The following is a 21,488-nucleotide window of genomic DNA, read 5'->3' on the forward strand; positions in this document are numbered from 1 at the left end:
TTAGGCCTTATGGCAGGGCCCTTGCCCTCACCCACAATAGGAGCTGGCACAGTCCTTTCCAGTGTCAGCCGCTGTTCTCAGATTGCCCCGCCATGGGGCATGGGGCAGGCAGGAAGATCAGAGTCAGCAGTAGATATGACACCAGAAGTAAGAGGTTAAAGCAATTCAAGGAAGGGATCATGATTTATGGAATGCAAGTGGCCTCTGGAAGCTAAAAAGGCAAGGAAATGCATTCCCCCCCCCCCCCACACTGAAGTCCCCAGAGAGAATGCATCCTTGCCAGCACCTTGACTTCAGACTTCTGACCTGCAGAACTATAAAATAAATTTGTGTTGTTTCAAGCCACTAAGTTTGTAATAATTTATTACAGCAGCAATATGAAACTAATACATAGATTTAGGGAAAAAAATCGAACATAAACACAGGATGTCCAGGAATTCCCTGGTGGTCCAGTGGTTAGGACTCCGTGCTCTCATTGCCGACGGCCGAAGTTCAATCCCTGGTTGGGGAACTAAAATCCCACAAGCTGCGTGGTGTGGCCAAAACAATTTTTAAAATTAAAAAACCCCAAAAAGACCGCAGGATGCCCAGTTAAATTTGAATTTCTAATAGACAACAATTTTTTGGTATAAGTACATCCTAAAAGTTGCATACTTAAAAAGAAATTATTGTTTGTATGAAATTCAAATTTAACTGAGTCTTCTGTACTTTATCTTAGAAGTGATAGAGCCAGAGCAGGAGTGAAACCCAGGATCCTCCACCCCTACCCCCAGCCCATCTAACATCTGGCAGAAACTGTCATGTTCCTCTGGCCCACCTATGTCAGTTCCCATCTCCCTGCAACTCCTCTTGCCCCAAGGGTAGGGAAAGGAACAGATTGTTTAAGGTCATCTCCTGGATACTCCTTTGGGCTGTTGAGTCCTCCTGGACCACACAATTTCTCTCTAGAAATGGTTTAGTGTCTTTACCAAGACATTAGTATTACTCTGCTTGAAAGCGGGGCCTCAAGATCGTCTCAAAGTTGTAGCTGCACAAAATATATGGGTGGGGTGGGGCGGGGGGGGTTGTGCTGGGGGTTTTAATGGACTGGAGGCGGGCGCTAGTAAAGCCTTTTTCAAACTACCACTTTCTGAAAAGGACTTCATGAACCCCAAAGCAGGAAACAATTATTGAATCAATATTCCAGAGCAAGAATCATGTTACAGATGAGGAAACTAAGGCCCAAGGAGGAATGGGGACTTGCTCAAAGTCACTTGGCTAAAGACAGACAGATGTCCCCTGAATTGGAATCTTACCCTTTGGAGCAGCCAGCCCTGGTGGCAACTCTGGCGGGGAGAATTGTGGAATGCTAATCCCAAGGTCTAGGTTTGAAACTCTATACTTCATTGACTGCGTTTCCCTTTCATAAAATAGTAGGATTCCATTTGAGGATTTAATGAGATGATGGATGTAAAACACCAGGTACATAGTTAATATGTTCTCGGAAAACAGCAGTTTCTTCCCTTCCTTCTCTGGGCCTCAGCTTCCTCATCTATACCAGCTCAACCTGGTCGTGCTCCCTGTGCCTCCCAGCCACGCTCTTCCCAGGCTCAGGTCCCACCGCGCCATCCCAGCCGCCAGGTGGGGACCGAAGCCCGGCACTTCGAGGAGATGTCGCACATGCGCACTCGCGGGCGGTGCCCCGCCTTCCAACGCTCTGCGTACGTCACTTCCGGCGCGAGCGGCCGGGCCGGCCGGGTGGGGAGTGCGGGTCGGTTCTGTGCGCGCTGCCGGACGAGGCTCCCGCCGCCGATTGACCCGCGCTCCGCCCCGTAGCCGGGCCGGTGAGTGCTCGCGAGCCGGTGTGCCCCGGGGGCCAGGGAGAGGGACCCTTGAGAGGGAGGGACGACCGGAAGTGGGGCATCCGAGAGAGACCCCAGGAAATGGGGACACCTGGGGAAGGGGTGACAGCCGGAAGTGGGGGCCTCGGAAGGTGTCGACGGGACGTGGGGTCTCTGGGGCTTCAGGAACGGTGATTCCTGACCTCTTCTTGGGGTAGGACGGGAAGGAAGGTGATGCTTAAAAAAATGATAGGCTCCAGGTGGGGAAGATTCCCCGGCTTGACCCTAACAAATGGTGTTTGCACCCATCTGTGTGCCCACCCATCAATTCATTTACCAGACTGTGACTGGGTCCTGCTCTGTGGTTGATACTGCCAAGGCCCTGGAGATTAAACAGGAAGCTCTAGGTGCAGCGTAGAGCCCAGTGTGGGGCTAGATACATCCTTGCTCTGCCTCACTAGGTGTGTACCCTTGGGCCCTTATCCTCACATCATCCGCTAGTATTTACAGAGTACCATCATGGGCCAGGCACTGGGGATAGCAGTGAACGCGGCAGGCAAGTTGTCTGCCCCCATGGAATTTACATTCCAGTGGGCAGTTTCCCCCTTTGTAAACTAGGAACAGAATTAGTGCCCTCACCAAATATTGTGAAGATTAAACAAGAGATGGATGTAAAGTGCTTATCACAGTACTTGATACATGGTAAAATGCTCAAGTACATATTATCTCTTTTCATCATTCCACTATGAGTTAAATTTCATAAGGCAAAGAATTATATTGTTCATTGTTGTGTGCCCAGCACCTGTAAGCACAGTGCCTGCCACAGGTGATCAGTAATTCTTTGATAAATGAATGGATGGGTGAAACTGGCTTGGAGGAGTTTCAGGTAAACACACAAGACACTGACCTGCATTTTCTGAAAGAGATGTAGGAACCCAGTGCTGTGGAAAACGGGAGAGAGTCACCCTGGGGGAGTCAAGGAAGGCTTCGTAGAGGAGGTGACATTGAAGCTGGGCCTGGAAGGTGATGAGTTGTCTGGTTGAGAACAAATGAGGCAAGGAAATTCCAGGCAGAGGTATCAGAAATGCATGAGGTGTTCCAAGAATGGTGGGTCATTAGTTTGCTTTGGCTGATATTTCATGTGCATTGAGAGGGGGAAAGGTGGGAGACAGGCTGGAGAGGGACGTTGAGGCTAGGCCTGTAGTCCGTGGATGCTACAGTCTGTCTTCTGGCTAATTACTCGATTGGGATTACAGGCATCTGTTGGTGACTGCCAGGAAAACAGAGCCCAGGGTGGGTCCTGTGAACCATGATTGTTGATCTATTCCTCACTCAGCGTACCTCCCGCCAAGCAGATGAAACTCATCCAACAAATATTTATGGAGCACAGACTGTGTCTGACACTCTCTTAAGTGCTGGGTGGGTTTAAGGTGATGAACAAGACAGATGTGGATGTTGTGCTCAAATTGCCTACAGTCGCAACAGAGAAGCGCTATGCGGAAGAGCTCCTGCAGGGGTGAGGGGAGCTCCTAACCTGGCCCGGAGTCAGAGAAGGCTTCCCGCTTTAAGCACCATCATCCCTCACCTGGATTATTGCAGTAGCTTCTAAATGGTCTCTTTGCCTCTGTTCTCATTCTCTCACAGTCCATTCTCAAGATATCCCAGTGATCTTTTTGAAATCTGAATCCGATCATGTCAGTCTACTCAAAACCCTCCTTGACTCCCACTGAAGTCAGAGTAACTATGCTCTTACTGGCCTACAAAGCCCAGTACCAACTGGGTCCCCAGTTCCTCTCTCAATTCATCTGCCAGTATTGTCCACCTTGCGCATTTGGCTCTTGCCATACTGGCCTCCTCCCTGTTCCTTGAAAAAGCCAGGCATGGTCCTGCCTCAGGCTTTGCACTTTTTCTTCCCCCAGAATGGCTTGCTCCCTCATCTTCATCTTCTCACACATGTCACTTGGGTGAGGACTTCCCTGATCACAGTACTTAAAATTGCAAGTCCTATCCCCAGGTACTTGCAACCCCCTTGCCTCTTTTATTTCTCTCCATAGCACTTATTATCTTCTAGTAATTGCCCCCAGGGCCTGGACGAGGGCCTGGTACCTACCAAGTGCTCAATATTTGTTGAATAAATGAAGTAGCATCTAATGGGCACCGAAGGGTGAATTGGTATTGGGCAGAAGCACTGGAGGATGAGCATGCTAGGCAGAGGAAACAGGATGTGCAGAGGATAAGAAAACCACCTTTGGGAGGAAGTGAAAGAAGCTGGGTGAGGCTGGAGGTTAGAACACAAGGAACAGAGTGTGCAGACCTAAGATTTAGAGGGGGTGACCTGGTCACTGTGGCTGCCGTGGCCTGTGCAGAGACCCCAAGATGGTTCCTGCCTTCCTTGTTGAGTTCCGAGTGGGGGACCAGTGACAGCCCATGGACAAGAGCTTGGGCTTTGGAACTGGGCAGCCCTGCTGCAACCTTATTCCTGAAATATCTAAGGCAGCTGTGTTATTTTGTTTTGTTTGTTTTGTTTTTTCCTTTAATAGGTGTGTTAGTTCAGACCTTCCAAGAAGCAGACACTAGGATGAGATTAGACATGCAAGAAATTTAATGGCAGCAACACATAAAAGGGAGGGGAACTGGAGAAATCAGGGAGAGCTTCTGATAGCGATTTGAGGCCAGTCCCTGTGCCGGAGGTTTGGGCAGGAAGTCTTGGACTGCACTGTGGTTCCAGAAAAGATTCGGCCAGGCAGATAGGGAGTCCTTGAGGCCTGTTCAAGGAGTCCTACGTTTCACTCAGTCATTGGCCAGGGACAGTCTGTGGAAAGTGTGCATCCACTGGGTGGTGGATCCGGAGGGACAGCAGCTGGGGACACCCATCAGTTATGTTCCACCCCGACAGGAGATCTGATCAGTTTCACAGCCGCCATGCTAAGTCACATGTGGATATGGTAAAAAATTTAACAGTACAGTAAAGAGTCTCTTTCTCTCTCCTTAAATGTCCAGTGTCTAGTTCTGTTCCCTAGAGGGAACCATGGTTAACAGTTTTCTTGTACTTCCTTCCAGAAATTTCAGGTGCATTCACAAGTATATATGCATATATTTTTAAAATGTAAATGCAAGTCTTTTTTTTTTTAATTGGGGTATAGTTGCTTTACAATGTTGTGTTAGTTTCTGCTGTACAGTGAAGTGAATCAGCTATATGTATACATATATCCCCTGTTTTTTGGATTTCCTTCCCATGTAGGTCACCACAGAGCATTGAGTAGAGTTCCCTGTGCTATACAGCAGTTTCTCATTAGTTATCTGTTTTATGCATATTAGTGTATATATGTCAATCCCAATATTCCAATTCATCCCACCCCCCCACCTTGGTTTCCATATGTTTGTTCCCTATGTCTGTGTCGCTATTTCTGCCTTGCAAACAGGTTCATCTGTGCCATTTTTCTAGATTCCACATATATGCATTAATAAACAATATTTGTTTTTCTCTTTCTGACTTACTTCTCTCTGTATGACAGTCTCTAGGTCCATCCACGGCTCTACAAATGACCCAATTTCATTCCTTTTCATGGCTGAGTAATATTCCATTGTATATATTTACCACATCTCCTTTATCCATTCATTTGTCGATGGGCATTTAGGTTGCTTCCATGACCTGGCTATTGCAAGTAATGCTGCAATGAACTTTGGGGTGCAGGTGTCTTTTTGAATTATGGTTTTCTCAGGGTATGTACCCAACAGTGGGATTGCTGGGTCATATGGTAATTCTATTTTTAGGTTTTTTAAGGAACCTCCATACTGTTCTCCATAGTGGCTGTATCAATTTACATTCCTACCAACAGTGCAAGAGGATTCCCTTTTCTCCACAGCCTCTCCAGCATTTATTGTTTTTTGTAGATTTTTTGATGATGGCCATTCTGACTGGTATGAGGTGATACTTCATTGTAGTTTTGATTTGCATTTCTCTAATAATTAGTGATGTTGACCATCTTATGTGCCTCTTCGCCATCTGTATGTCATCTTTGGAGAAATGTCTATTTAGGTCTTCTGCCCATTTTTTGATTGGGTTGTTTGTTCTTTTGATATTGAGCTGCATGAGCTGTTTGTATATTTTGGAGATTAATCCCTTGTCCATTGCTTCATTTGCAAATACTTTCTCCCATTCTGAGGGTTGTCTTTTCGTCTTGTTTATGGCTTCCTTTAAATGCAGGTCTTTTTTTCACACTTTTCTGCAACTGCTTTCTTTTTCCTTAACGTGTCAATTCATAAAGATCTGCCTAATTCCTTTTCACGACTGAATAGTATTCCACTCATATGGTAATATTATTTAACCAGTCTCCAGCTGGGTGATGTAGGTAGTATTTCCAGTCTTTTGCCATTATAATCAATACTTGTAACAATCATCCTGGTGTGCATATTTTGCACACACATACAAGTACATGTCCTAGAAATGGAATGCTGGGCCAAAGGTATGTGTTTTTTTTTAACTGAAGTATAGTTGATTTACAATGTTTCAGGTTTACAGCAAAGTGATTCAGTTATACATATATATCTATTCTTTTTCAGATTCTTTTCCATTAACAGGGTATTATAAGATACTGAATATAGTTCCCTGTGTAGGTCCTTGTTGTTTATCTATATTATAAACAGTAGTGTGTATCTGTTAATCCCAAATTCCTAATTTATCCCTCCCCCTCTTCCCCCTTTGGTAACCGTAAGTTTGTTTTCTGTCTGTGAGTCTATTTCTGTTTTGTAAATAAGTTCATCTGTATCACTGTTTTAGATTCCACATACAAGTGATATCATATGATACTTGTAAGGGTATGTGGTTTGAAATCTTCATAGATATTGACAAACTACCCTATGTCAATTTATTCTCCCACCAACAGCAAGCATACCAGAGGACCTGTTTTGCATTTTTGCTAATCTGAATTTCAAAGGTGTTTTAGTTTGCATTTCTTTAATTACAAGTCAGGTTGAGCACCTGTTCATACCTCTGTGAGCAAGGCCAGTGTGTTTGATAAGGGGTGTGTGCATCCTGCTCTAGCTGCCTGGGTGCCTCTGCGGAGATTCTTCCTTCATGCCGTCTGGGGCTGGGCTTGGGCACGTGGTTCAGATACTCCTCCAGTCAAGAACCACTGCTCTGAGGTTCTTGGCTTGACAAAAATCGTCTCTGCCCCCCTCCCTCGTGCTGCTCTCTGATTTGGAATGAGCGGTGCTGGGCTTTCTCCACATCACGCAGGGCTTCTGTTTTTGCAGGGATCCTGGGAGCTAATGTCAGAAGAAAGTGACTCTCTGAGAACCAGCCCTTCCGCGGCCTCACTTTCGGAAAGTGAGCTGCCGCCGCCCCCCGCACGCACCGGCTATGTGTGCTCGCTGACCGAGGACCTGGTGGCCAAAGCCAGGGAGGAACTGCAGGAGAAGCCAGAATGGAGGCTCCGCGATGTCCAGGCCCTCCGGGACATGGTGCGCAAGGAGTGCCCGAACCTGAGCACCTCCCTCGAGGACGCCTTCCTGCTGCGCTTCCTCCGAGCCCGCAAGTTTGACTACGACCGGGCCCTCCAGCTCCTGATCAACTACCACAGCTGCCGGAGAAGCTGGCCCGAAGTCTTCAACAACCTGCGGCCCTCGGCCTTGAAAGAGGTCCTGGCTTCCGGATTCCTCACTGTACTGCCCCACACCGACCCCAGGGGCTGCCACATCCTCTGCCTCCGTCCAGGTACCACCCTCACCGTCTCTGGGGGTGGGGCGTGGGTACAGCTTGGGATGCGTCTGCTCAGCGCCCTCTCTCTCTTTCTTATTCCCTTTTGTCCCCTCCTTGCCTTAGTCAGGGCTCTTTTATATATATATATATATATATATATATGTACACACACACGTATATATATTTATTTGGTTGTGGGTCTTAGTTGCAGCGCGGGCTCCTTAGTTGTGGCATGCAAACTCTTATTTGCGTCATGCATGTGGGATCTAGTTCCCTGACCAGGGATCGAACCCAGGCCCCCTGCATTGGGAGCATGGAGTCTTATCCACTGAGCCACCAGGGAAGTCCCAGTCAAGTCTCTTTTGATCGAAAGAGAACAAAACCCTGCTCTACCGGCTTAAGACAAAAGGAGGATTTAGTCTAAGGAGATGGAAGCACAGCACCAGAGATCTGAAGGAACACGGCTCTTGCCGGGCCCAGGAGCCAAGACCCAGAATCCAATTCATTCCCCCATCAGGAACTAAGCCCGCCATTCTCCCTGTCTCTGCTTCTGACTGTCTGTCAGTCTGTGTGTCTCTCTGGACCACATCTCTGCTGCCCTTTGCACATCTTCCTCACACTTCTGTCCGTGGACTGGCTTCTGCTCCCTCAGTACACCCCTCAGCTCCCAGGTTTACCTGGCCACCCAACTAAGTTCTTTCAATGCAAATTCCAGATTTCTAGGGTTGGGAATCTGGTGGGCTGAGAAAGCGACCCTGGTCATCGTGTACAAGCGGGGCTGCCAGGACACCCCCCCTCAGCTCCCACCCTTTCACTCCTTAGTGAGCACGTGAGATACAGATATCAGTGAAAGGGTCTGGGCTGGGCAGATGCCTGGAAAGGTATCTGCCTACCACGTGCCTCCTCTGTCCTCTCCGCCCTCCCTCTGCTTTGTTAAGGCCTTGAAAGTATTCACTTTAGATTCACTTTCAGATCTCAGCACTGCATGATGGTAATCGGGACACCTGGCATTTCTTTGGCACAGTAGTTTTCAACAGAGGCACCTGCCCCTGCCCAGAAGCATTTAGAAATGCGTGGGAACATTTTTTTGGTTGACACAACGACCGAGGTGTCCTAGAACTCAAGCCTTCTGATTCTTCGTCCTCTTCTCCTCCCTGACACCAAATGCATTATAAACTCTGGAGAGTTCTCCACTCTGCCCCCAACCTCAACATTTTCCATCAGAGCAGAACTGAAAAGAAAATGTGAAAGTAAGATTGCTGTGTTCTTCTTCCCAAGCACGCTGGGAACATGAGAACCTGCTGACTGCCCTTTCTGCTCATGCATACAAATGCCTCTGGAAACTGATGCGAGTGGAAGCGGCAGGGCACCTTCCTGTGCCTGCAGGCCCCACGTTGCCACTTCCTTTAGTCCTTTACCAAACCCTTTTGGTAGACTAAACCACATTCTCTTGAGCCATTACTGTGTACCAGGCACAGTGTTAACTGCTTTGCCTGCCGTTTTCGGTGCTTTCCAAAATGAGGGGCATTCATTTTAAAATAAGCAATGCGGTGGAGACGTCAGGGCACCAAGAAACCTAGGAACCAGTCAGCGAGAGTTTCTGTTCCTCCTCTGTGCTCACCTCATACGAATAAACGGAAACAGTCAGATATTACCACACTGGTTTCACCCCTTTGCTTGTGTGGTTTGAACTCTTTGCTCGTGTGATGGATTTTTTTCCCCATATGTCTGCAGCAGGTCTGGATCCCTCCCCACCGACTCCACATTTTAGCAGGAGGCAGATACAGATTTTGTTCTTAACTAGGTATTGGCTTTGCCTTTTTATAAGCTCTTTTGAGACATATGTGATTGAAAAGGATGATAGCCAGTTACGTAGAAGCAGGTTCAATTGGCAGCAACATCAAACAACAAGCTGGCATAATTTTTGGACAAAGGTTTTTTCATAGGAATTTTGCACATATCACAAATCCCATTGGTGGCAATCCTGTGGAGTTTTTTTCTTCTTTTAATATTTATTTATTTATTTATTTGGTTGCACTGGGTCTTAGTTGTGGCATGTGAACTCTTAGTTGCGGCATGCATGTGGGATCTAGTTCCCTGACAAAGGATCGAGCCTGGGCCCCCTGCATTGGGAGCGCAGAGTCTTAACCACTGCGCCACCAGGGAAGTCCCCCTGTGGAGTTTCACCTTTGTAAGAAAGAGACACTGAGATGTTAGTGGGATTTTCTTGAGAATAGTGGTTAACACTCAAAAGTTGTCCTTTTCATCTTTTCCCCAAAGAGAGAAAGACTCCTCGATCATATGGGGAACATTAAAGGAGCATCCAGCCTGGAAAGGGGGATTTGCTCAGACAACAGCATTGGAAGGCCATCTCCACCTCTGCTGTCCTCAGTCTGGGCTTCATTCTCAGACCAGCTCTTGCCTCATGGGGTCCCTGAGTCTCAGGCTCCCAGCCTCACCACTACAAGAAAGAAGAGAGATCTTCTGTTTCCAAAGGGCCAAGGTCCCAGAATTGAGTCCCCATGGTTCTGCTTGACCTGGCTTGGATCACATGCTTGTGGCCAGGAGGTTATAATACCCGTATTGGCCAAGCCCAGCTTTGGACCCAGGAGTGAAGTCCGTTTACCCAAACTGTATGGCTAGCGTGGGAAGGGGTAGTTCCCTAAGGAAAATCAGGGTGGTCTCATGAAGATAAGGGGACTTGTGATGGCAGAAGGTGCAGATGTCCATGAAGCCAGTATTGTTATCCTATTCTATGTATGGGATAATATGTAGGCCCATGGTGAGAAGGTAACTTGCCCAAGGTCACACAACTAGTAAGATTCAAACCCCCGCATGTGTCTGACTTCAGAACTCACTGTTTCATCCTCACCACTCAATTGCATTTCCATTTCAGAATGTGCTGCTATGTTTGGAGTTAAGAAACATCAGCTACCACTTAGAGATCTAAATAGTCATGCCAGTAGAATTCTATCTTTTCCATTTTTAAACAATAGTTTTAGGAAGGAGATAAATCGTAGCCTGTCTGATTAGTTGTTTGTGTTCATTTCTGTAACATACTGTCCATCTCTTATGACCTTAGACAGATGGATCCCGAGCAACTATCCAATTACCGAAAATATCCGAGCCATATACCTGACGTTAGAAAAACTCATTCAGTCTGAAGAAACCCAGGTGAATGGAATTGTAATTCTTGCAGACTACAAAGGAGTGAGCTTATCAAAGGCATCTCATTTTGGCCCTTTTATAGCCAAAAAGGTGATTGGCATCCTTCAGGTATGGCCCCTGTGTGTCGTGTGCCTGTCCTGTCCTGTGGCTGTTTGGTTTCCCCAGGGCCCTGTCCACTTACCTCTAATTCCACCTGATACACAAACCCCACCTCCTCTCCACAGTCAGAACAATAGAAAAGCATTATGGGAAGAAACGTAAAAGTCCAATTCACCACTCATTCTCATCAGGGTCTCCAGTAGTTTCTAGGCAAGATCAGCTTTAGGGTAAGAGTCCAAAAAACAGAGAAATGCTCTCTGCTTTTTTTTTTTTTTTGGTACAGAAGGCAGAGAAATTCTCAACAAACGAAACTGAGAAGGTTTCTGCTGAAGTGATGGAACCTCTCCTCCTTTCTGTGGGACCTGGGCATTGGGAGCCCTGTTGGGCTGTTTTGGTCAGATGCTTTCACACCTCATGTTCTGTGTTTCAGAACTCAAGTCTCTGGGAACCATAAAGTTCCTTACACACCAGTAGTGTGTGAAATGGTTTGCACATGCAAAGCACTTTTTTTTAAAAAATTGAAGTATAGTTGATTTACAATATTATGTTAGTTTAAGGTGTACAGCACAATGATTCAGTATTTTTATAGATTATACTCCATTAAAAGTTCTTACAAAATAATGGCTATAATTCCCTGTGCTGTGCAGTATATCCTCGTAGCTGCAAAGCACACTTACAGTCTTTATAACCCATTCAGTCCTTCAGGGAATCCTCTGAAATAGACAAGGCAAGAATTATCTTTCCTTGTTGAAGGAAACCGAGACCTTCAGGATGTAGCCTGGCCTGCGCCTCCCAGCTCTCGCAGGTTGGAGCTTTGTTCTGACCCAGCCCGTGGGGTGCTGCCTCCCATGAGCTCTGGAGGTTCAGTGACACCACGATTCTCCTCAGTGGTGTGTTTGAGCCACTACTGCACACCAGACTGATTATTTAAGCCTTTAAATGTCACCTCTGGTCATTATCAGAAATGTGAATCCTGGCTTTGAGACAATACTTTGGCTTTCCTTAGCGTCCACTCTTCTTTGCAGATTCAGGTGTAAGGATAATTCATTTGGATCAGTGGTTTTCTAGTCCTGTATGATGATCTGGGGGACAAAAAAAAGTTCCCAGGCTGTGGTAATGGACAGTTTCCAGATGCTCCACAGGTTCTAACACCCCCTTCCCTTCCCCCACAGGATGGTTTCCCCATTCGGATAAAAGCAGTCCATGTAGTGAACGAACCTCGAATATTTAAAGGCATTTTTGCCATCATAAAACCGTTTCTGAAGGAGAAAATAGCAAACAGAGTAAGTGATGATCCTATCGACTTAAGATACTTCAATTTTTTTTTAATGCTGCCTTTTTTGTGACATCTATAAATTTATTGTGATGACAGTAAACTTAGCGTATTATTCTTGCCCTGGGACTACTGATTTGGAAAGTGCAAGGTTACAGATAAAATAAATGAACACTCCTTTCTGTGAGGGGGAGATGAAATTAATGAGAATATAATATTTGCCAGTGGAGAGAGCAGAACTAGGATTGTTATAGTAGGAACGTCCCTGCTCTGTGATCATTTAGACTTTTTAATATCCTGGCCTGGGCATTGTGAACCAACATTGTGTTTTATGTGTAAGAGGACATGGCAAAGGGTAGTCACTGGGCAGGTAGTTAAAAAGAGTCATGTCAATTTCTTTTTTTTTTTTTTTAATACATTTATTTATTTTTGGCTGTTGGGTTTTCGTTGCTGTGCGCGGGCTCCTCATTGTGGTGGCTTCTCATGTTGCGGAGCACGGGCTTCAGTAGTTGTGGCACGCGGGCTCAGTAGTTGTGGCACATGGGCTTAGTTGCTCCACAGTATGTGGGATCTTCCCGGACCAGGGCTCGAACCCGTGTCCCCTGCATTGGCAGGCGGATTCTTAACTACTGCACCACGAGGGAAGCCCGGCAATTTCTTACTACAACTCCTTGGGCTTTAAAAATGCTATTTAAGCCTTTCCACTTACCTAAATTGTGGTCTTGCTCGTAGTTTGTGGAGTAATTCAAGGTTTATGAGATCTGTGAGTTTTTAGTTTAATTCTTATTTAAGAAAGGATAGATGTCACTTTCAAAGACAGTCTTCCTCTCTGACCCTGAAGAGCCACTTCTCTTTCAACTTTTCCCAGGATCACGATTGAAATGTGGTGGGTGGTATTTTTCTCCTTCTTTCCTAGGCCTGGGAACATGGTTCTGGTCACTCAAATATTCTTGAATTTTGTTCTCTTTTTCAAAGAGGAAACATATAGAGAATCTCAAGTGTGTAAGCGAGGGAACTTAAAATCCAGATCCAGATTCCCAGGCCCTTTCCCTGAAGATTTTAACTCATCAGTTCGGGGATGGAGCCCAGGATCTATGCTTTTAAAATCTCCTTAGGTGATTCTGATACATGGTTAGGTTTGAGAACCTCTGATTTAGTGGCCTCCCTACCTGGGTTTGAACCCATGTTGGTTCCTGGAGCTCCCATTTGGAACCTGCTTTTACCAAAGCAGCTTTGGAAGAGGTCTTTTACATCTGTGAAATGACCTTACTGGTGGCCCACAATCTTGTTCACTTGGTCCTTCGTATGTTCGTTCATTCACTCAAAAATATGTTTTGATCAACTACTCTGTGCAAGTATGTTCTCGATGAACAAAACAGACCAAAATCTCTGCCCCCAAAATCCCTCTCATTCTAGAAAGAGACACAGACGATGGATTACATATGCTATCTAGGATAAGGATGTGCTAAGTGCTATGGAGAAAAATAAAGCAGAGAACGGGACGGTGGGTGCTGGAAGTGGGGAAGGGGTTGTAGTATTCAACAGGGTAGTTAGAAGTGGCGTCACTGAGAAGCTGGCGTTTGAGCAAAGACTTGAAAGCAATGAGGGAGTGAACCTTACAGTGATCTGGGGGACCCTGAGATGGGAGTGGCTTGGGGGAGCAGCAGGGGCAGGTGGTAGGAGTGGGAGGCAGAGGGGTAACAGGGGCCAGGTTGTGTGGGCCATCGTAGGGAGTCCGGCTTTTAGTCTGAGTAACGTGGAAACGGGAAGCTTGTACATATTAGAGGAGTGACTTGATCTGACGCATGTTGAAAAGTGTTTAGATCGTGGTGGGACAAAGGTGTGAACACAGAGACGAGTGAGGAAGCTGTTGTAGGAATCCAGGTAAGAAGGGATGGTGGCCTGGTACCATTAGGGTGGCAGGGAAGGGCTAGAATTCCGGATGCATTTCCTTATACCCCTTACCAGCCAGCAGGATATGGGGTGTAAGGAAAAGAGGATTAAGGATCCTCAAGCTTTTCGAGGAACTGGGTAGAGTTGGCATCAACTGTTCCTTTATTCGTTCAACAGATATTCGTTTGAGCACCTCCTGAGTTACTGGTTAACCTAAGGACGTGTGTGCTTTCCTTTCATCCTCTGTAGTTTTTCCTTCATGGGTCTGACCTGAACTCTCTCCATTCAAACCTTCCAAGAAACATTCTCCCCAAGGAGTACGGGGGCACGGCCGGAGAGCTGGACATCACCGCCTGGAACGCGGCGCTGCTGGCCTCGGAGGAGGACTTTGTGAGGGAGTTCTGCCAACCTGGCCCTCCCTGCGACAGCATCCTGGGCCAGGCCTTGCCGCCCGAGGGGCTGAGCCCAGAGGCGCCGTGTGATGACTCCATGCGGGCTGTGAAATCACAGCTGTACTCCTGCTACTAGCCAGTCCCCTGTGAATGTCACCATCTTTAAAACCTTTTCTTCTTTCTTTGGAGAGGTCCAAGGAGAATTTGAGGAGCCATGGATTGTCTTGCTCCTTGTAACAGAACTGCAGCGTGGAGGGAAAGCCTGTAGGGCTCTGAGGTACGCCGCGGGGTGAGGCTTTGGTTACTTGAATGACTCCTATGGAACACATGGAGGAAGCTCCCCCAGCGATTCCAAACGTTTGGAATCCCAGTGTGCAGCCCTTCATCTGAAGCCGTATCTGGTTTTGACACAGCTCAAAGCAAGAAAAATCAGGACCAAAGTTCACTCTGATCCCACGTTCTAAGAGAAAACAACCTGATTGGCCAGTCAGCACACACCTATGAAACAGTTTGACCAAGGCTGCAAAGTGGCCACACGTGAGACAATGGGAGTTTGTGTTCTTCACATGAAGCCTAACTACAGACCTCTGTGCTCATCAAGAAACTTGAAGTGTTAGTCCATCACTGGGTCTGGAAAGCACCTTCACTGAATCATGCGAGCACCCAGACCGAAGCAGCGCCTCCTGATCAACTTCAGGAGCCACGGACCTCACGGGCCTCTGGGATTCGTGGGTTGAATCTTGCAATAGAAAAAGTTTTCCCAAACCCATAAAGCCTTAGGTCTGGTTCTCAGTGGAATCATACATGATCCTAGATATATGTGATTTGACTCAAGCTAAAAGACTGGATGCCAGGCCTGTGTAGCTAAAAGAATTCTGGGGGCTTCCCTGGTGGTGCAGTGGTTAAGAATCCGCCTGCCAATGCAGGGGACACGGGTTCGAGCCCTGGCCCAGGAAGATCCCACATGCCACGGAGCAGCTAAGCCCATGTGCCACAGCTACTGAAGCTGCGCTCAAGACCCCGCGAGCCACAACTACTGAGCCCGCGTGCCACAACTACTGAAGCGCACACGCCTAGAGCCCGTGCTCTGCAACAAGAGAAGCCACCGCATTGAGAAGCCCGTGCACTGCAACGAGGAGTAGCCCCTGCTAGCCACAATTAGAGAAAGTCCACGTGCAGCAACGAAGACCCAACGCAGTCAAAAATAAATAAATTTATTTTAAAAAATAAAATAAAAGAATTCTGGCCTAAGAATTAAGAGACCTGGGCCTCAGCTTTCTCATCTGTAAAATGAGGCTGAATGAAGTGATCCTGAGGGCCCTTTTGGCTACTACCGAGGTTCTGGGATTTGGTTTAGTGATTGATTGAACGTTAGACGTCAGTTTTCTGCCTAGAAAGAGGACTCTCTAGATACCAGTGGTTGGATCCTGTTTTTCTTAGTACGCCTGGGCCTTTCCAAGAGGGAGGCGTCATTTTTTGGCCCTGCCTTTAAAGAAACAGTGGACTGAGCAATCCCCATTTTCTTTTCATGGTGAGGGTTAAACTTGAAAAGGATGGCCTTTGTGAGGGCAGGTGAGATGCCCAGAATCTTGGATGAATTCCTGCCATTCCTGAGACTCGGGGGTATATTTTAAACCTGGCAACGGTGAATGGTTAACTTCCTTGGGATTCTTAGATTTTGGCTTCTGGAAATGAACGCAGGGGCAAGTTATTCTGGGACCTCCACCCTCACCCCCTGCCACCCCAGCCCACTTGAGTTTCTCTCTCGTGTTCAGCCAGACTGAATACTAGTTCTGCATTTCAGCACTTTAGACCCTTTCTGTCAAGAATTTAGCCTTAGCCCACGCATCAAATTAAGTGGTTCATCTGACAGCTTTTGACCTATTTCCCTTCATATTCATTCCATGCAAATGGTGGTGTTAAAAAGTGACAAGTGGGACTTCCCCTTCCCTGGCGGTCCAGTGGTTAAGACTCCACGCTTCCAGTGCAGGGGGCACTGGTTAGATCCCTGGTCGGGGACCTAAGATCCCATATGCTGCGTGGTGTGACCAAAAAAAAAAAAAGTGACAAGTACCACACGTTGTGTGTGTACCTTCTCCGTGCATCTGTTAGAGCAGCAGGCAAGGTGGATGGCTCAGTTAGGATTAGAACAGTCCTCTGAAATTCAAAGGCCAGTCAGGTGTTAATAAGCTGTTCATCTCTCTAGCACTTTTAAAAATGTCTGGAGAAGTTGTTGGTGGAAATAACTTACCTCATTAGTGCCAGTTCTAGGGAGAATTCTTTTCACCATAGATGCTAACCCTGGATGTTCTAGGGACCTGGCTGAGAGGGAAATGTCAAAATGCATACCCCTGGCTGCCTGTAGTCCCATCTGACAATGACAGTGTGACCAGCATTGCTGGAAAGGTCTAAATAGGACAAGTGGGATGGCTATAGTAGAGGGTTCAGAACTCAACTGCCTGGATGGGAGGGTTGGTTAGAGGCTTTCTTAGGTCCCAAAGAGGATAGAGTGATTAAAAAACAAAACAAAAAGGTTAGACATGAATCGTTCAAGTTTCCAGGGTTTAAACTGTGCATTGCATTGCTGGCCAATTGCCTTCGTCTACATGTCTTAACTTAGGGATGACCAAGCTCACATAGAGAAATTTCTCAAAGACCGGGAAGGATGTTGCCCTTTTCCCAGGCCTTCCCAGTTGGATCAGGGAGCTGTTTCATTCAGCTTCTGAAAGGAGTCAGAGCCAAGGGTTATCTACCTTCTGGAGCTGCTGTGTTTTATGTTGGCTCCAGAGAGATCAAATGGTTTGGGCACCTCAGGAGGTTTGAACCAAGCTGTGAAACCAGGACCTCCCTGGGTGGAGAACACGGTGGTCTCCACATGGCTTCACCAGGCGTCTGTGTGAAGTTGCCCCAGGCAGGGCAGGGGAATGACCACAGGCGCATGCTGGGAGCTTCACTCAGCAGTGAGGGCACAGCGATGGAGCAAGTAGTTGAACACCTGGAGAACTGTGAGTGTTCTCCTTCACGGAAAAGTTCTGATCCATTTCACAAACACCTGAAAATGAACTTTTCCCGCAATTCCAGGTAGCATGGCATAGGTAAGGGAAAGGAATAGTAAACCAGGAGACCCGAGTTCCAGCTTTACTTTGCCACGTGGCCTCAGATCAGCCACCAAACATCCCTGGATCGTCACACGATAAGGGTGTCTACACTCGGAGCTCTGAACCCTCTGTTCCTGGCATGAGAGGCTTTGTTCTTTTTTTCCCTGCATCTGGGTGATTCTTTAGGAAATTTAGGACTGAATGAACTGACCCTAAAGCTTCCAAATGAATCTGTAAGCTTGAGAAATTTGGGGGGGGGGTGCATGTTCTTCCTCTCTTCTACATAGAATTCTGGAAAATTGTGCCTCTTCCTGGAATCCTGTTCTACCTTCACAGCTAGAGACTGGAAGAAATCTACAGAAATAGCCCTAAGTGCAACCCTGGCTTCCCCTCTTGAGTTTATTTGCTCTTGGCAAAGGTGGCTTCAGTTCCCTAGTACTTCATCCCGCTTTCACAAGGAGCCGCCGGTCCTTAGAGGTTTACAGACACTTCAGTTCGCAAGATACTACATTTTTGCCAGAAATAGAGCCAGGGTAATAAGAGAGATTTTCCTGGAATTCCTATGAGATATTGAGCCTTTCAGAATTTTTCCTGAGTGGGCAGCTGCTTTAAATGCCATCTGATTCTCAGATCAGTCACGGGATTGCTTTTTCATTTGGGTAGCACCGCATTTTAAGGTGTTCCTTTGACACCTCTTCTTTCATTTAGGAAGTAAAATGTTCGCTAAGGTAATGATGTAAGTATGGCTGTCCCATGGCATGAGAGGTGTGGAGATAGCAAACGGAAACATATCGACTGTTCAGGAAAGATGTCAGTTCTGGTCATCCTTTTCGGTATTGGGATCTGTGAATTTTGTTAATCTCAAGTAAATTCCCTTCTGCTCTCCTGACTCAGAAATGGTTTGCTTGAAATACAAGTATTAAACAACATCAGATACAAGTATTAAACAACAATAAATATTCTTCCTTTATAGAGCTTGCTCCATGGGAAGGCCCAGGGTGATTTGTGGATGGAGATGCTAGTGACCTTTTTTCCTCTTTGCCAATTAGCTGCTTTTCCTTTCATTTTACAGGGTGCCATGTTTAGTTGGGCAGTTAAGTAGCTGCCATTGGGATTCTTGTGGATATGCCTCGGCCTCTTGGTATATCAGCTGGGAACCCGTTACAAGTGAAATACTTGAAAATTCTCTGGGGCCAAGAGCCTCTGACACCACTCTGAAGGGGTGAGAGGTGGACTAATTTTGTGACCAGACTGGGGCACCATTTTGGCCACTGGTCGCATTCCTCGCTTCAAACTGAAATTCAGTTTGGCTTCAAGTATAGGGACACATGGTGGTGGATACATCTACTTCAGTGTTTGTTTTGATCAAAAGTTTATTTTTCTAGTGCATTTTCTAAGTCAAAATGGTGAAAACATGTAATTTTAGTATGCATGACTGGGTCTTAAATAAAAATCTCTGTAAGGTTGAGTGTGTGTGGAGTTCTTTTGTGACAGTGGCAGTGAGGGTTTATTCTTCACGGTACACAGTGGCCTGGGCAGAGCCTCTTTCCTGGGGAGGCCGGCAGGGGCGCTGTGGCAGCACGTGCATTCTCTAGACCCTGGGCTGGCTGCCTCTGAAGATCGTGTGCAGTGAGAAGACACCAATGTCAAGAAAAGAGGTGGAGCTAGATGCCCACGGTGATAGATACGCAAGCTTTTCGTTTCACAAGGCCCAGGTATGTTTCCCAGACTGGCCTTGAACCCTGACAGCTAACGATTCCTGAGTGTGGGCTGGGTATCCATCGTGTTAAGCGCTTCACACACAAAATCTCATTGAATCTTCAAGCACCCTTAATGAAATAGTATTATTGCCCCTGTGGGGAAAGTGAGGCACAGAAAAGTTAAGCTAGCTTGCCCAAGGACACACAGCTAGTTAAGTAGCATTGGGATTCAAGGTCAGGCAGTGTGACTGCAGCTCACGATTTCCTCCTGATGGCTGGAGCCAGGCTGAGCAGTTAGCTAGCCCACAGACAGACCACAGAAAGAAGGAAGGTATTTTATCGTGAGAAAGTGTCAAGTTTAAAAACTGGCTTGTTTTCTGGCTTCTTAGAAAATATAAAGCAGAAGTTCTTAACCTCTGAGACCCAAGTTGTAACTGAACATTTTATTCTGGAAGCACCTGTAAGTAAACCCAATTCCTTGAGGGGTGACTAGGGTGTGGCTTCATCATCTCTGGTCCCATGCTGCTTAGCTGTTTCTCTAAGCTAATGGCTTCTTCTCTGCCCCCTATTCATCTCCCCAGAGGAGACAGAAGCTAGGTCCCCGTCTGTGTTGGGTCTGGTGTGTTGGTGATGGGTCAGTTGAGAAATACTCAGGATATCCATACACTTACTGTTTTGATGATGCCAACAGTAAGTACTTACACTGCAACATACCAGCTCTTCAGGGCAGCCTTCTCTAAGGAACGTAGTCTGTTTCTCACATCTGGAAAGATGAAGCTAATGGCTCCAATCCTTTCTACCTCACAACAGTGTTAAAAGGATCAACTTAGGTACTTTACAAGCCACAGGAGTGATTTTCCATGTTATGAGTCAGCACTTCTGCTTTCTCTTGTAAAACACCTCTTAGTTTCCCCAGCACCCACTCCTCACAGTACTGGTTCAGCACTTCTATATAATCAGTGGCCCCAAATGTTTCATGTTATTGCATTTAAAGCTGGTGAGTAATAAAATCCTTTAGGGTACTACTTTTCTGGAAAAAAATTTTTTTTAACCAAATGTTCACTCTCTTATCTGATAAGGTGCCAGTACCTTGGGATACAGTGACCCAGTGAGGTAGCAGTTATTGCCTTTAGGGAGCTACTAGCTTTCCTTCATTAGTGATGCGTTTAGAGAGCCAGCTGGCTCCCCTACATGTCTCTAGGCAGTCTCTAGTTTATCTTGTCTCCTACATCCTTATGGGCCAAGGGAAATTGGCGTCTAATTGGAAAAAATCAAGCCCTGGGTTTGTTTCTCTGCTTTGCCTCTTACTAAGTACCTGTGGGCAAGACACTAACTTCTCTACACCTTGGTTTGATCTATAAAAGGGGGAGAACCATCAGCACCTTACAGGGCTGTAGATAATGTCTGTTCATTGCTTGGTACATGTTGCTATTTTGGGGTAGCTCTCATTTTTCTTCACCTGAGGCTATAGGCATCACGTGGCTTGAGTCATTCAGCAGTAATTAGGAGACCACTGAGTAGGCTGCCTGATTTGGGCTCCTAGCTAACAGGATGGATAGACAAACGCACAAGTGTAAAGAGATGAACAGCAGCTCCCATTAATAAGCGTAAGCCTGGCATCTGCCATCAATCCACAGAGATCAAATGCATGAGTCATATTACTGGATACTCATTTGAGCTTGACTGTGTAAAAAGAAAAATATAATCAAGCAGGACTTGGAGTGGACGAAGAAGCTCTCCTGGTTTAAATTAGGCCTCAGTCATGGTTTGGCCCAGAACATCAAAAAGCACTGAAAACCAGGTCTATGGCCGTTCTTTGGGAGTATCTTTGGTTGTCAAGAGTTTTATTTCCCATCCAACTGAGTACCTAGCAAGAGCAACCCAGACAGGGAAATCCAACAAGGGCCTGCCTATAAGCTTTCTCCCAGCTCTAAGCATGTAATTGGCAGCCACGATGTTGCCTTTGATGAATTCCTAGCGCACACTGCTGACCTCAAAGCCAGGGACCCCAATCTGCAACAGTGGGGGACAGAGAGGCCTGTTCATGGTGATAAGACACCAGGTGACTCTTCTGGAATGGGATAACACCATGAGGTCTGAGGATTCAATACTCCCTTGCTTTATAGTATAATCCTGGGCTTACCGAAAATACTGACATATTTTATGCATGTGTATAATTCAGCACTCAACGTGTGTAATTCACTTGAGTCTTGAGTAAACTACTGGGTGTCCTAGCAACAGGCCAACTTTAACTTATTCTTAGGGTATAGACAAGCAAAGCAGGGACACTGCCCTCTCGTTTTTAAAGAGAATTTGTTATTTCAAATTAATATCAAAGTTGTCA

At 46.4% G+C, this 21,488-nt stretch overlaps 1 protein-coding gene across 1 annotated transcript; it reads left to right on the plus strand.

The window, feature by feature from the left end:
- The first annotated feature begins 1,747 nt into the window (after positions 1-1,747).
- On the plus strand, positions 1,748-15,760 carry TTPAL (alpha tocopherol transfer protein like). The gene is made up of 5 exons (XM_082671001.1): positions 1,748-1,823; positions 7,077-7,536; positions 10,604-10,797; positions 11,961-12,071; positions 14,204-15,760. Exons 2-5 carry the CDS (start codon positions 7,092-7,094, stop codon positions 14,480-14,482), a joined length of 1,029 nt encoding a protein of 342 aa, XP_082527127.1. The 5' UTR covers positions 1,748-1,823; positions 7,077-7,091; the 3' UTR covers positions 14,483-15,760.
- The last annotated feature ends 5,728 nt before the right edge of the window (positions 15,761-21,488 follow it).

This window comes from Grampus griseus (assembly GCF_964374135.1).
Source record: "Grampus griseus genome assembly, chromosome: 14".
NCBI lineage: Eukaryota > Metazoa > Chordata > Mammalia > Artiodactyla > Delphinidae > Grampus > Grampus griseus.

Bases quoted from the DNA above. Each gene is read 5' to 3' on its own strand.
- TTPAL (XM_082671001.1), top strand. From the start codon at position 7,092: ATGTCAGAAGAAAGTGACTCTCTGAGAACCAGCCCTTCCGCGGCCTCA. The intron at 7,537-10,603 runs GTACCACCCTCA...TTATGACCTTAG, and splicing joins CATCCTCTGCCTCCGTCCAG to ACAGATGGATCCCGAGCAAC. The intron at 12,072-14,203 runs GTAAGTGATGAT...CATCCTCTGTAG, and splicing joins AGGAGAAAATAGCAAACAGA to TTTTTCCTTCATGGGTCTGA.